Raw genomic sequence first — 13,370 nt, forward strand, 5'->3', positions numbered from 1 at the left:
ATGTGTTGCAGGGTCCCTTAAGGGGAAACAGAAGCTGCTGTAGATATCTCAAAGCAGGCTACTGTTGAAATCAACGACAGTATTACGCTATTTTTTTCTAATATGACAAACAATGACCACGAGGAGAGTTGCGGCTTAGCACCAATAAAGCCCCAGCTGTGAAGGTAACATGGTCCAGCAACAAATGGCCTTGCACTCATACCAATAAGCAAACACAAAATGCTTTTCTGTAGCAGTGATACTTCATTACATATTCTCACTATCATAGGTAGGCAAAAAAATGTGGAGCTTACTAAGACTCACTTCTGATATATATTTCGCCCTTAGAGCTCACTCGAACTCAGACTCAGCAAAATTTTCCTCAACTGTATTCACTCGGATTGAGACTCACTAAAATTTTTCTCAGCCGGACTCACTCGGGCTCAAACTCACGAAAATATTACTCACTCGGAATCACTCAAACTAGACTCGTGGCTCTATCTGAGTGAGTCGAGTCGCGAGTCTGTTAGTGCATAACTAGTTTTTTCAACCAAGGTGTCAACGCCAATATCTTGAATAAATGGTGCTCTACTTGGTGCCTTTAGATCTCGTACCTTCAAATATGAGTTATCAATGGTTGCAATCCAGTAAGGACAATTTTATTGAAAGAGATGACTCACACGAGATATATTTCACTACCTGTGAAAGAGTTTGAGGGGAGCGGGGCCCACCACCTGCTATAACTCGCACCTCTGATCAATAAATGTTGAGCTGGCATATGAACACTAGTGCTTTGAAGTATATGTGTGAACTGACGGGAGTATAAACGTGAGAGGACATAAGGCTCATAATAATGATGTAGTTATTTAGAAAGAACCAATTAGGTTGGGAAAAAAAGGTGTAGTGCTCACTCACTCAAGAAATATATTTTGTGCATAGGGCTCACTCGGACTCAGACTCACCAAAATTTGCCTCAACCGGACTCACTCGGACTCAGACTCACTGAAATTTATTACAACCGGACTCACTTGGACTCAAACTCACCAAAATATTACTTACTCACACGGACTCACGGCTCGATCCGAGTCTGAGTGAGTTTGCCGACTTATGCTCACTATAGTGAATAGACATTGCATTGTCTCTGAAATTTCACTACTAATATATAAAGGCAGTTAGAGAAAAACCTGGAGTCGAGTGCAGGGGAGAGCTACACAAGTTCACAGCTTAAATATATTCGTTCGGTTAATGTAAAACCGAACGAATATTCACCATGACAGCGAAGTGAAAGCCTGGCCAAAATTCATCCACCAGGGCACACTGCTTCGCAATTGTGTTCCAGATTTAGCATTACCAAATAATGAATTAGTAAGTGCGGAGCCGCTTTAGGGCCCGGGCTTCCATGTGCTGTCGTATGCTGTTATCACTTGGCGTAATGCAGGCAAAACCACATATAGCATAGCCACCTGTACCATATAGGCCTCGTGCACTGCTGTTTCAAATCGGACATGCAGCGCCACTGCGGCGGCTGCTGGCAAAATGTCCCTGTTCCCTCCGCACAGCCGCGATTGGCTGCAGCAGGTTGGCAATGGCCCCTGCAGCGGAAGTTTGTGTATACGTGGCGAAAAAGTCGACTTCTATTGGCTCTTGCGAGTTCGCACGTCATAACAGCTACAAGAACACGGCCAGGAAACTACCGAAACTGCAATTTTATCATTTTTCATGGAAGTCGTACGAGGCTGATCGGTGACAACGTTGGACAGCTGCCATTCGGCGCGCCAGATAAGCAAACGCGTCCTGTATTGGCACGGTTTCTTTCGCTCTCTGTCCAAGTTACTGGCGTAACCAGCGGGATTCGAACCTTCACCCCCCCCCCCCTTAATTTTTTTTATTGTGCATGTGTATGTATGCACGCATACATACAAATGCATGGACATACATACAGGAAGTATGGTTGAACGCCACCGAAAAAAAAAAATTCAGGCTAAGCTACTGCTCCAGGTAATATTGACACATTGTTGGTTTCCTTGTCCCTTCTATTATTGTTAGCCCGAACAGAGGTTTGTGCCAACCATTGCAAGGCAGGACAGTACTCTGCAGTGCCCACTTTATCGGGCTGAGGGGCCTCAGGATCAGCTTTATGATCGGAAGACCTTGACGAAAAACACAGTTGCACATGTTCAAAAACATAATTGAGCAATGTGTTTGATGTGCCAACAGCACTACAAAACTAAGAGAAGGGCACTTCGTGCGATCTCTATCTTTTTATCGTTGCTAACATGTCACTTCAACTATGCCAGCTTTCTGCTAATGCGCACCTGTCATAGGACAAGCGATGCGATAAAAATTATTTTTTATCGTATGCCAAGAAAAAAGTTGATTTGCTTCTAAACGCACGTCGTACTTCATGCTTTTTATTTGCGCGATGCATTTTTCTAATTTTGCCGACGGACCGACGGCATTATGCAGTTCTTATCTCATGCAGTAAACATGGTTAGCTGCATACAAGCCTTCAAGCCGAAGCGAACTACATCATTTGAAGTATTCCTGAACGTCTGTTATTCGTCTGTAGCCTCAAAAAACTAAGCGGGGCTCGTTTTGCGTTGCCATTTTCACGCATCAACGTTCACTGCACACAGCTTTGAGCTACACGCTGGGAAATCCGGGAACAGGGACAAAACGCGATAAGTGGCCGAATTGGCACTGCATGCTCAGAGAGCGGTGGCACCATCAACTGAGCTCGCGCCAAGGAGAAGTCTTTTTCCTCTTGTTCTTCAAGCGCCTTGATGATGATATCAGGTGCGGAGCATTTTATGGGGCCCGGGCTGTCGTATGCTGTCGTCGCTTGGCGTAACGCAGGCAAAACCTCGTATAAGAATACATAAAAAGAAGAAGCAAGCAAGAAATAGAGTGCAAGAAAGGGGAGAAATGGGAAGAAATTGAGAATTGAATAGAAATAAAGAGAAAAAAATTTTACAAATGAAAAAGAGAAAGAAAGAAAGAGAAAACCGAAGAGAAACAAAGGAGGCTGCCCAGACCTGCACTTCCTTCACCCTTGGCACTACTAGTGCAAAGCTGCCTTAAATTCGTTTTTTACAACATTTGAAAACAAACACACACGTGTTTTCCCCTTGAAAGTACTCATCATTTATTTATGGACATAAAAATACTGTATTGAGTGACAAACATTTAACATATCATCCGCTGCGACACAAGGTGTGTCTGTGCCAGTGGTTTGCCCCAACGCATCTCTCATTCCAAGACGAGTCAGAGGAGCGCGAAGGTGCATCTACTTCGCTTTGCCATCGTTTTGCGGCCGATTTGAACGAGCCTTCGCAAAACGCGTACAAAAAAAAAAAAAAAAAAAAAAAAAACATGATCTCTATACAGTTTCCTACACTCGCTTGGGATGCTACAGCTCTGTGGAACGGTGCATTTGCGATGCTTTGCTAAAACTGTGAAATACAACCTGTAAAGTCGCTAAGTCGCCAGAAATCAAGAGACCTAGCGGTTTTCGGCCTATTTCAACAACAAAGGCACCGCTTGAGTGCTTTACACCGCACCCCACTAACCACACCTCTCACGCTGCGTGAAAAAAGATCCAAACTGTAGGAAAAGACCCATAGACAGTTTGCTAGCTAACGCAATCCAATCCGAAGCCTGTACTTCCCATTATTTCCACGGTGGTTGAACGATCACAGCGCCAGATTCCCCTGTCGTTTTATAGTTAGACACTGTGTAGTTATTCTCAATCCTTTTGGTGGTTCTGCGCTTAAGATTTGTTATACTGTGCCTCACTAACAAGGCAAGCGTCTAGCCTTGTGTAGTAGCAAATGAGTCCTTAGGCACACAGGAATCTGAAATACCACAACCACAAATGAGAGATGTTCTGGTTATATTGAATATGTTCAAAAGGAAACTTACGTTCGGGTGCACGTTTTCCACAAAAAACGCCACATCGTGGCGTAGCTGTGCCAACTGGTCGTGCAGGGCCTGGGGCACAGGTTGGTTATTCTGAACCATCCCGTTGGTCTGGTCCAGCACATTCAAGAAGTCCACACAAAGGTGGTGCACCCGAGTGGCCCTCAACCTCCGGTACACTAAGTTCACGTTAGGGTGAGGCACTGCATGTAAATTTTGCACATCTCAGTCTAGCATCTTGAAGTCACAGAAACTGGCAAATTCTAGCTCATGGCATTATTGAGAAGTACTGCAGATTGGGCAAGTTGGTGCATCATAATGTGATTTTCATAGAGCGCAGATGAGTTTGAGCCTGAAGGAAAGTGAGAATAGCAAAGAAGGAAATGAGAGGCAACAGGATGAGCGCTAAATATCCAACTTCTTTATTCCATAACACTGTAGCACATTACATGGCTAGTTTATGGCACACATGACGCTGCGCAGCTGACCGAAAGAAAATTAAACGTGTGGCATTGTCATTTTGGGCTGCATTCGTAATCAGTTGACACGCGAGATTATTGTAGGGAATTCTATTGTGAAATGTGTCAGGTTGTGTGTCAGTACGCCTTCTGTAGCTTCATCTGGAAAAAAGAAGCTCTATTTTCTTGGGCAGACGAGTGTTCAGTGAAGTGCTAATGTATGCTTGTAAATTGTAAAATTTACAAGCATGCATTACCACTTCACTTCAACTGCAGTTGCTTCATCACGTGTGCTGTACCACACATTTGTGTTTTTTTGTCATGTGCGCGGTGTCAAGTGTGCTGTAAGCGAGCCATATAATGTGCTATAGGGTAATGGAAGAAAGGCGAGTTGGAAGCTTATTGCGCTCATCCTGTTGCCTGTCGTTCCCTTCTTTGCTATTGACCCTTTCCTTCAGGCTTAAACTGAGCTGGGCTATACCAAAACCACATGACATTATACAGAGATTAGGGCGACACAATAAGCTGTAGTGCAGTGTAAGGCCACTAAATGGCGAACTATTTTATATTCTCACTAAGGCAACGTGGCACAGAGCGATATTACAAAGAAGTGTGCCTTCGGTTCAGTATGCGATACGGATGTTACTTCAAAGGGCCTTGCAACACTTTAACAAGTAGTCATCAAATGACCTCAAAATCGGAGCTTATTGCCTCACGAAACAACTGCGGCAAAAGTGTCTCGAATCAATCAAGTTCCAGTGGAGTTACAAGGTTTTGTCATGCGCTCTAAGCACTTTCTCTCTACTTTCTGCCCAGCGAGCGCGGAAAGCTACACTGCGGAAGGGAATGGGTGGTGTAATGATAAGGGTCAAGTCCGTAGGTTAGCACGCGTCACCACCTCAAGCGACTTCTTTGCTCGTTTTCCTTGCACGCTCGCGCGGTGGCTCATTTGCCCACGATGAGCCATGCCTCGCCCGCCGCGTTAACTATGGAGCTCATGATGTTCAAATCAGCCAATGGCCGTGTATTTTGTGTGTGAAGCAGTTGGTTTTTGGTATGTGGCATCATTTGTCAAGAGAGCAGCCAGCAATTCCTAGCAGACTGAAATTTAATTGTAAATTCCCTGCCGTGTGCTGCGCTATAATGTTTATCTCAAATGCTTGAAGGAGCTTCGACAACTGATCGGCAGCATTTTCTGACTAAGGCAACAATGTGTTGCAGGGCCCCTTTAAGGGTAAGAGAAGCTGCAGTAGATATCTCAAAGCAGGCTACTGTTGAACTCGGCTACAGTACTATGCTATTTTTTTTTCCTAGTAGCTGCAGCTCAGCACCACTAAAAGCCCCAGCTTTGAAGGTAACATGTTTTAGGAACAAATGGCCTTGCACTCATACCAATAAACAAACACAAAATGCTTATTTCCCTTGCTCCCTTTTGTAAAAGTGCTATTTGTAACACTTAAGTAATAGTGATTCCCATCTTCACTTCTGTAACAGTGATTACATATTCTCACTATAGTAAATAGACACTGTGTGTTTGAGGCACGCAGTGTCTCAGGTGGTCGAAATTTCAGGTGGTCGAAACCTCAGGTGGCCAAAATTTCTGGAGCCCTCCACTACGGCGTCTCTCATAATTATATCCTGGTTTTGGGATGTTGAACCCGAGATACTGTTGTTATTATTATTATTATAGACATTGCCTTGTCTCTGACAAATCTTGCGACTACCAATATATAAAGGCAGTTAGAAAAAAACTGGAGTGGAGTGGAGAGCTACACAACCTGAAGCTTGTTCATTGCCTGAATATTTTTGTTCTGCTAATGCAGAAGCTAGGATTGCTAGGCAATGAATGTTTTGCTGGTGGTGAAAATATCGTGTACGGCTGTGTGTTGCCTTTATCCCGAAACTAGTTACTGACACATAAAATTGAATATTATATGTGCAGTGAAACAAGTCATTTTAAAGGGTCATGGACTACCCTATCGGGCTTGGTGAAAAATCACACCTCACGAAAAGCAGACACTCTTGTGAACAGCCCAGCCAAATCCTGCAGTCGTGCGAGGTGAGGAAATTTCACAGGTGGAACGCGAAGTTGCCATTTGCTTAGGCTCGCCCTCTCCATACTAAGACATGCATAGAAAGAGCATGTATGGAGAGAGCTTTCCATAGTGAAAGCTGCTGACATTTTCTGGCTGACGAGACCCCTCCCTGTCACACAAAACGTGTCCCCAGATGAAGCACGAGGCAGGCTGCGAGTGAAGTGGAGAGTCAGCATTGAAATAAACATAAATATGACAGTCAAAAGTGAGCCGGGGAATAGTGGCAGTTAAAAGTTGAAGGGGGGGGGGGTTCACTTGTATTGCTCGTATTTACTTCCCTCAACTAATTAGCGCAAAGAAGGAACACAGACAAGGTAAAGAAAACAGACAGGACGCGGCGCTCTGTTTTCTTCATACTGCCCGTTTTCTTTTTTTGTGCCGATTAGTTATGTCCAAAGTCAATTCACCACCACTAGCCAAACTCGCATCTCTAATACTAGCATCACTTGTAGAAACGCTTGGATTCAATGCAGATGGAAGCCATATTATGCTGCTCAGCAGCCTAAATGAGAAAGAGCTGTTGAGTGTACAGTGCATGTAGAATAAAGCAGTTAAGCAACTGGAAGATATGAAGATTTAGCCTTTAATGAAGAAAGAAATGAAAAAGCACAACAGACGAAATGTTCTACATTGTAACAGGTCTAACCGAAACATCTTCTCTAATGTAGGGGGGGATGGGTAGAAACAGCAATTCAATTGCGGCCGATGTCGAATATGCAATAGACCTAACTATAGCATAACGCCTTAACTATGCCGCCTAGGCAGCTGCGAGCCGATACACTGACTACAGGATTGATTTAATGCACCCCCCAAGCACAGCCAGATTAAAGCTAGCGAGTGGGCTGATCTGAGTAGCAAAACGTGCTTTTTACCTCGTGGTTAATGCTGTCTGAAATCCTGCGGCACAGTTTAACGGATAATGTTTGCGCACAGTCCTCCAGCCTTACAAAGGCAGAGTATCCCTTTGCATTAGTTGTAAATAACTGAGGGCCTGATTAGGAAGTGCCACTTCAATGTTCAAGTTGTTGGTTCAAACAGCTATCTTGCTCGAAAAGTAATGCCTGTCATGCCTCACTTGCACAAAATCTCGCACGACATCAAACCTTTAGTCGAAGGTGCTAAAGTGCAAATAGTTTTCTCGGCTCCTCGTAAGTTGATATCAATTTGTAGAATCGCCAATGAAGCCCTAAAGAAGACACCTAGCAGCTTGCAAGAAACAGCATAAGACGTGGTTTGTGGGATGTAGGTAAACTGTTGTTTACCAAATGCCTCTTTCCTGCATATGCCAGGCAAAGAGGCTACAGTGCAGAGTGCGTTGGTGTGAATGTTCCAAAATACAATGCTTTATAAGTTAACAGAAGTGAAATAAACTGACTGGTAACATAACTGATAAGCTCGGAAAAAAATCCAAATTAGCATGCTAGACATGCAAGCATTTTGTCCGTGTCATTGTCCGATGAATAAAGACTTTTTTCAATGTGCAGTAGCATGACGTGATTTTTGTTGGATATAATAAATAATGGCATCTCTGTGCATGCCTCCTTGTTGCCGTGTGTGGGTATGATCACTGTATAAATTTGTGCCTTGGGTGGAAAGATGGCGCTCGTGTTGTATCCGTTATTCTCAGAGAGTTTCATACTAGAAAACCTAGAGTGGAATCTGGCGCTAGTGTCTATGCGGGGATCCTTGAGCGGCGCTTCGACCACCATGGGAATGAAGTACAGGCTTCGGATCTGCTTCGAACAGATTTAGTTCTTGCGATTCGCAACGCTTGTTTACCGAACTTTAAACAAAAAGATATGAAGTTATCTTCACTTAAAATTTACTTCATTCTTCTGTATGTAAAACTTATTGCAGAAAGTACGCGTTACAGTGAGAGTGAAGAGAAAGACCGGTCAAGTTCAACCACCAGGATATGCATTGCTTTGCAATTGTTTTCCAGATTTGGCATTACAGTCAACTGCCGATTTTTCGGACGCCCGATTTTCCGGACATGCTCGAAAATTCGGACGCTTTCGCGGCACCGTCACCAGCCCCATAGACTTCAATGTACTAGAACGTCCAAAATTTCGGACGCTGAAGCTATTCCGCGTCCGGTTTTTCGGACTTTCTGCCCAAATAGCAGGTCCGAAAGGCATTATTTGAAGCCCCCAGCTCTGCCACGTCTATCGTCTCGTAGGTTCAAACCAACGCTTTCGTGAGTCAATCTGTTCGAGACAGTAGCAGAGTCCGAAAGTCAGCTTTGCCGCAATGCCGAAGCCATGTGGGGTAAAGCAGATCAAAGGGGGCGCTATTGCGGCGCCGTGCGGCGATGTTACGGATAAGCAGCGGAAATGCACGGAGGAGTTATGGCTGCAGCTGGCAAACGCGCCAGTACGACTTAATCGCTGACAACCCTTACGATAAGCATCTTCAGTTAACTGCTCGGTAGCGCACGTGGCCTAGCGCAGTTGCATGCGTAATGCACGCATTTAATAGGCGAGAACCCAAATGCGTCGCGCCGCCATTCCTGCTGCCTCTTTGTGCGAGACCGCTAAGTGCGCCGCATAGACGCGTTGCCTTCGCGGACGAAACCAGCTCGCCATTGCCGCGCCCGTGTGTGGTCAGGAACTAAGTGCGCATCACGAACCCTTTCATGATAAATGCGTGCGTACGATACAGCAACAGTAAAGTGATGGCGTCAGCTTAGTTGGCGATGTGCTGCACACAACTAGAAACGATCGGCTTGACACGGCAGCAAATGCTGCGTATCGGCGGCGATTCGGCGATGTGTGTGCGCATATGCGCACACGCATCGGGGAAAGCCGGACGAGTCGTCCGCTCTTCCGCCACAGTCTTTGTGTTCCGCGTGATCGTTTACAAACGCTTCATGCGAGATAGCCGTAATCTATTACGTGCTTTGCTGTTATCAGCGGCGCTCATCACGAGACGCAAAAGTTGCGGTTGGCACATACGTAGTTAAGCGGGGTTCACGGCAGGTACCGAATGTATTTGCAAGAGCCTGGGTGCGCACCAAAATGCCTGATAATTGTACTGGGAGGCATTAAAGCTATTTCGGACGTGGCTGTGGTGATTTGACCACTTGAGCAGAATAAAAAAGTATGAATTTATTTTTTCGGGCTGCCCGATTTTTCGGACGATTTCGCGGTCCCTAGGGAGTCCGAAAAATCGGCAGTTGACTGTAATGAATTACTAATGCGCAGCACTTTAGGGGCCCGGACGGTCGTATTTTGTTGTCGCTTGGCGTAACGCAGGAAAAACCAAGGAGGTTAAAATAAAATTTGCTGGAGTGGAGGAGGCGCCCCTCAGCTGAAGCCGCGTGCCGCCATCTTGCCATAGGCAGAAAGCGCGCCTTCCGCAACGAATGTTGCAGCGGCCGCATAGATGTTCTAGCTGTTCTCTGGCGTGGTGGCGTCCGGACGTTGTTGGATACATTGTGCGTTGCGTACGGCTGTATAAATTGAGCGAAAAGGTACTCTCGGACGAAGTTTCAGTTGTAAGCAGAACATTTCGAGCTCGATGAAAACTTCTCTATATGCCGGAACATATGCTGACAGCCCGCAATCTATCTCTAATTTCACATCTGACGGTGATTCTTTTTTCCTAACCGGTTTCGTAAGGACTCAAATGTTCGAAGCACGTCGGGGCAGGCTGTTTGACGGGAAGTCTGGAAGCCAAAAGACGGCGATCGCATATGGTAGAGGCACTTTTCGCCAAATTGTTTCGACCGGACTAGGCTGCGACCTGGGAGTTCTTCGACTAGCTGTGCTTGACGCATTTGTAAAACACTTGCAAAACCTAGTGATACACATTCTTGTGTTTGTTGATACCACTGGTATGGAGCGCGAATAGGAAAATCACCCCCCGCTTGCTATTCATTGAAATTATATAAATAGGCGAGATTTCATTATCGGTTGCCCTGTTCGTGCTATAAAATGGTAGCTCGCAACTACGAGGTTAAGTAACGTCATTTGGGCAATATGCTTGGACCTTTTTTTTTCTTACATTCGTGCATTTTTTGTTACATTTGTATTTGCTTTATGCAGTGCAGCGATCGAGTAAAACCAGCAGGTCTGAACTGTGCAGTGCTCTTTCCAGCTGCAAATAAAGCGACCTAATTCTGATCGCCCAGGAATACTCCGGCCGTTAGATGCGTTCAAATTGAAAAAAGTTGAAGATGTGACAGTTGCATTACGATGAAATGCTTCATCTTTTCCAAGAAGAGATAAAACAGCACAAGATGAAAATTCTGCAGCAGAAAAATTGCACACTAACCAAAAAGAGCGAGGCTCGATCCTCAAGCGATAATAAAGGAGATCAAAGATCAAAAGCTCATGTCTGAGTAGGGCAGGGCGATGTTCACTGCAGCCTTCCCCCATACATACAGCAACCCCTAGGGCACGAAAAGACCAGAAAGGCACGTATTCCATCCGAGCTGCGGGCGTTTGCGTTAACGCTGCACTTCTATTCTCCATCAGCTTACGAGTATGTACGCACGAAGTTTAATCGCGCACTATCAGCAAAGCGCTCTATACAAGAACGGTGTACAGAATTCCATCAAAGGAAAAAAATGGGAAAAGAGAAAGAAAGTGAAAACCGAAGAGAAACAAAGGAGGCTGCCCAGACCTGCAGTTCCTTCACGCTTGGCACTACTAGTGCAAAGCTGCCTTAAATTCTTTTTTTACAACATTTGAAAACAAACACACACGTGTTTTCCCCTTGAAAGTACGCATCATCTATTTATGGACATAAAAATACTGTATTGAGTGACAAACATTTAATATATCATCCGCTGCGACACAAGGTGTGTCTGTGCCAGTGGTTTGCCCCAACGCATCTCCCGTTCCAGTTAAAGACGAGTCAGAGGAGCGCGACGGTTCATCTACTTCGCTTTGCCATCGTTTTGCTGCCGATATGAACGAGTCTTCACAAAACGTGCTTATAAAAAAAAAACAATCTCTATACAGTTTCCTACACTCGCATCAGACGCTACATCTCTGTGGAACGGTGCATTTGCGAAGCTTTGTTAAAACTATCAAATACAACCTGTAATGTGGCTAAGTTGCCAGAAACCAAGAGACCTAGCGGTCTTCGGACGTTTTCAACAACAAAGGCACCGCTTGAGTGCTTTACACCACACCCCACGCTTGGCGAAAAACGACTGAAACTGTAGAAAAAGGCCCATAGACAGTTCGCTAGCAAATGCAATCCACTCCAAAGCTTGTACTTCCCATTATTCTCATGGTGGCTGAACGATCACAGCGCCAGATTCCCCTCTAGTTTTATAGTATGGACCTCTATAGTTATTCTTAATCCTTCAGTGGTTCTGCGCTTAGGATATTATGCGTGACGAATAAGGCAAGCAGTGTCTAGCCTTGCGTGCCTAAGTGCAAAAGAGCACTTAGGCACACAGGAACATGAAATAACACTACCACAAATGAGAGATGTTCTGGTTATACTAAATATTCAAAAGGAAACTTACGTCTTCGTGGACATTTTCCACGTAGAAAGCCACATCGTGTCGTATGTCAGCGAGGTGGTCTCGATTGGCTTGTGGGACTGGCGTGCCGTTTTGCACCATGGTGTTTATCTGGTGCCGAACAGCCAGGAAGTCCAGGCAGAGGTGGTAGACCCTGCGCGCTCGTCTCCTCCGATAGACGAGATTGACATTGGGGTGCGGGTCTGCATGTACATTTTGCACATCTCAGTCTAGCATCTTGAGGCCACAGAAGCTGGCAAATTCAAGCTCATGGCATTATTGACAAGTACTGCAGATTGGGCAAGTTGGTGCATCATAATGTGATTTTCATAGAGCGCAGCCGAGTTTGAGCCTGAAGAAAAGCGAGAATAGCAAAGAAGGAAATGAGAAGCAACAGGATGAGCGCTAAACTTCCAACTTTTTTATTCCATAACCCTATAGTACATTACATGGCTAGTTTATGGCACACATGACGCTGCGCAGCTGACAGAAAAAAAATTATACATGTGACATTGTCATTTTGGGCTGCATTCGTAATCAGTTGACATGCGAGATTATTGTAGGGAATTCTGTTGTGAAATGTGTCAGGTTGTGTGTCAGTACGCCTTCTGTAGCTTGATCTGGGAAAAAAAATACTATTTTCTTGGGCGGACGAGTGCTCAGTCAAGTGCTAATGCACGCTTGAAAATTGTAAAATTTACAAGCATGCATTACCAATTCACTTCACTTCAATTGCAGTTGCTTCGTCACGTGTGCTGCACCACACGTTTAATTGTGTTTTTTTCGTCATGCGCGTGGTGTCAAGTGTGCTGTAAGCGAGCCATGTAATGTGCTACAGGGTTATGGAAGAAAGGCAAGTTGGAAGCTTATAGCGCTCATCCTGTTGCCTGTCGTTTCTTTCTTTGCCATTGTCCCTTTCCTTCAGGCTTAAACTGAGCTGGGCTCTACCAAAACACATGACATTACACAAAGATTAGTGCAATACAATTAGCTCTAGTGCAGTGTAGGGACGGTAAATGGTGAACTATTTTATATTCTCACTAAGGCCACGTGGCACAGAACGATATTACAAAGAAGTGTGCCTTCGGTTCAGTATGTGATGCAGATGTTACTTCAAAGGGCCTTGCAACACTTTCCCAAGTAGTCATCAAATGACCTCACTATCGGAGCTTATTGCCTCACGAAACAACTGCGGCAAAAATGTCTCCAATCAATCAAGTTCCAGTTTAGTTACAATGATTTGTCATGCGCTCTAAGCACTTTCTCTCTACTTTCTGCCCAGCGAGCATGGAAAGCTACACTGCGGAAGGGAATGGGTGGTGTAACGATAAGGGGGCATTAAGTCCGTAGGTCAGCACGCGTCACCACCTTAACCGATTTCTGTGCTCGTTTTCCTTGCACGCTCGCGCGGTGGCTCATTTGCCCACGATGAGCCATGCC

The 13,370-nt window shown here is 45.0% G+C and overlaps 1 protein-coding gene across 3 annotated transcripts in view; it reads right to left on the bottom strand.

Moving 5' to 3' along the window:
* Positions 1–13,370, bottom strand: part of LOC119396179 (uncharacterized) — an 89,852-nt gene that overhangs the window by 18,935 nt on the left and 57,547 nt on the right. The window contains exons 7-8 of one of the 3 annotated variants that reach the window (XM_037663272.2): positions 11,934–12,133; positions 3,901–4,100 (exon numbers count right to left, since the gene is read on the bottom strand). The exons of 1 other annotated variant lie outside the window; for it this stretch is intronic. Coding sequence is in view for 1 of the 2 variants with exons in the window: in XM_049416983.1 (XP_049272940.1) it covers positions 4,083–4,100 (18 nt within the window). In the remaining variant the exon portion in view is untranslated. The remainder of the gene's footprint in view (positions 1–3,900; positions 4,101–11,933; positions 12,134–13,370) is intronic. One more of the 3 variants, XM_049416983.1, reaches the window with a different exon arrangement.

Source organism: Rhipicephalus sanguineus, chromosome 6 (assembly GCF_013339695.2).
Source record: "Rhipicephalus sanguineus isolate Rsan-2018 chromosome 6, BIME_Rsan_1.4, whole genome shotgun sequence".
NCBI classification, from domain to species: Eukaryota; Metazoa; Arthropoda; class Arachnida; order Ixodida; family Ixodidae; genus Rhipicephalus; species Rhipicephalus sanguineus.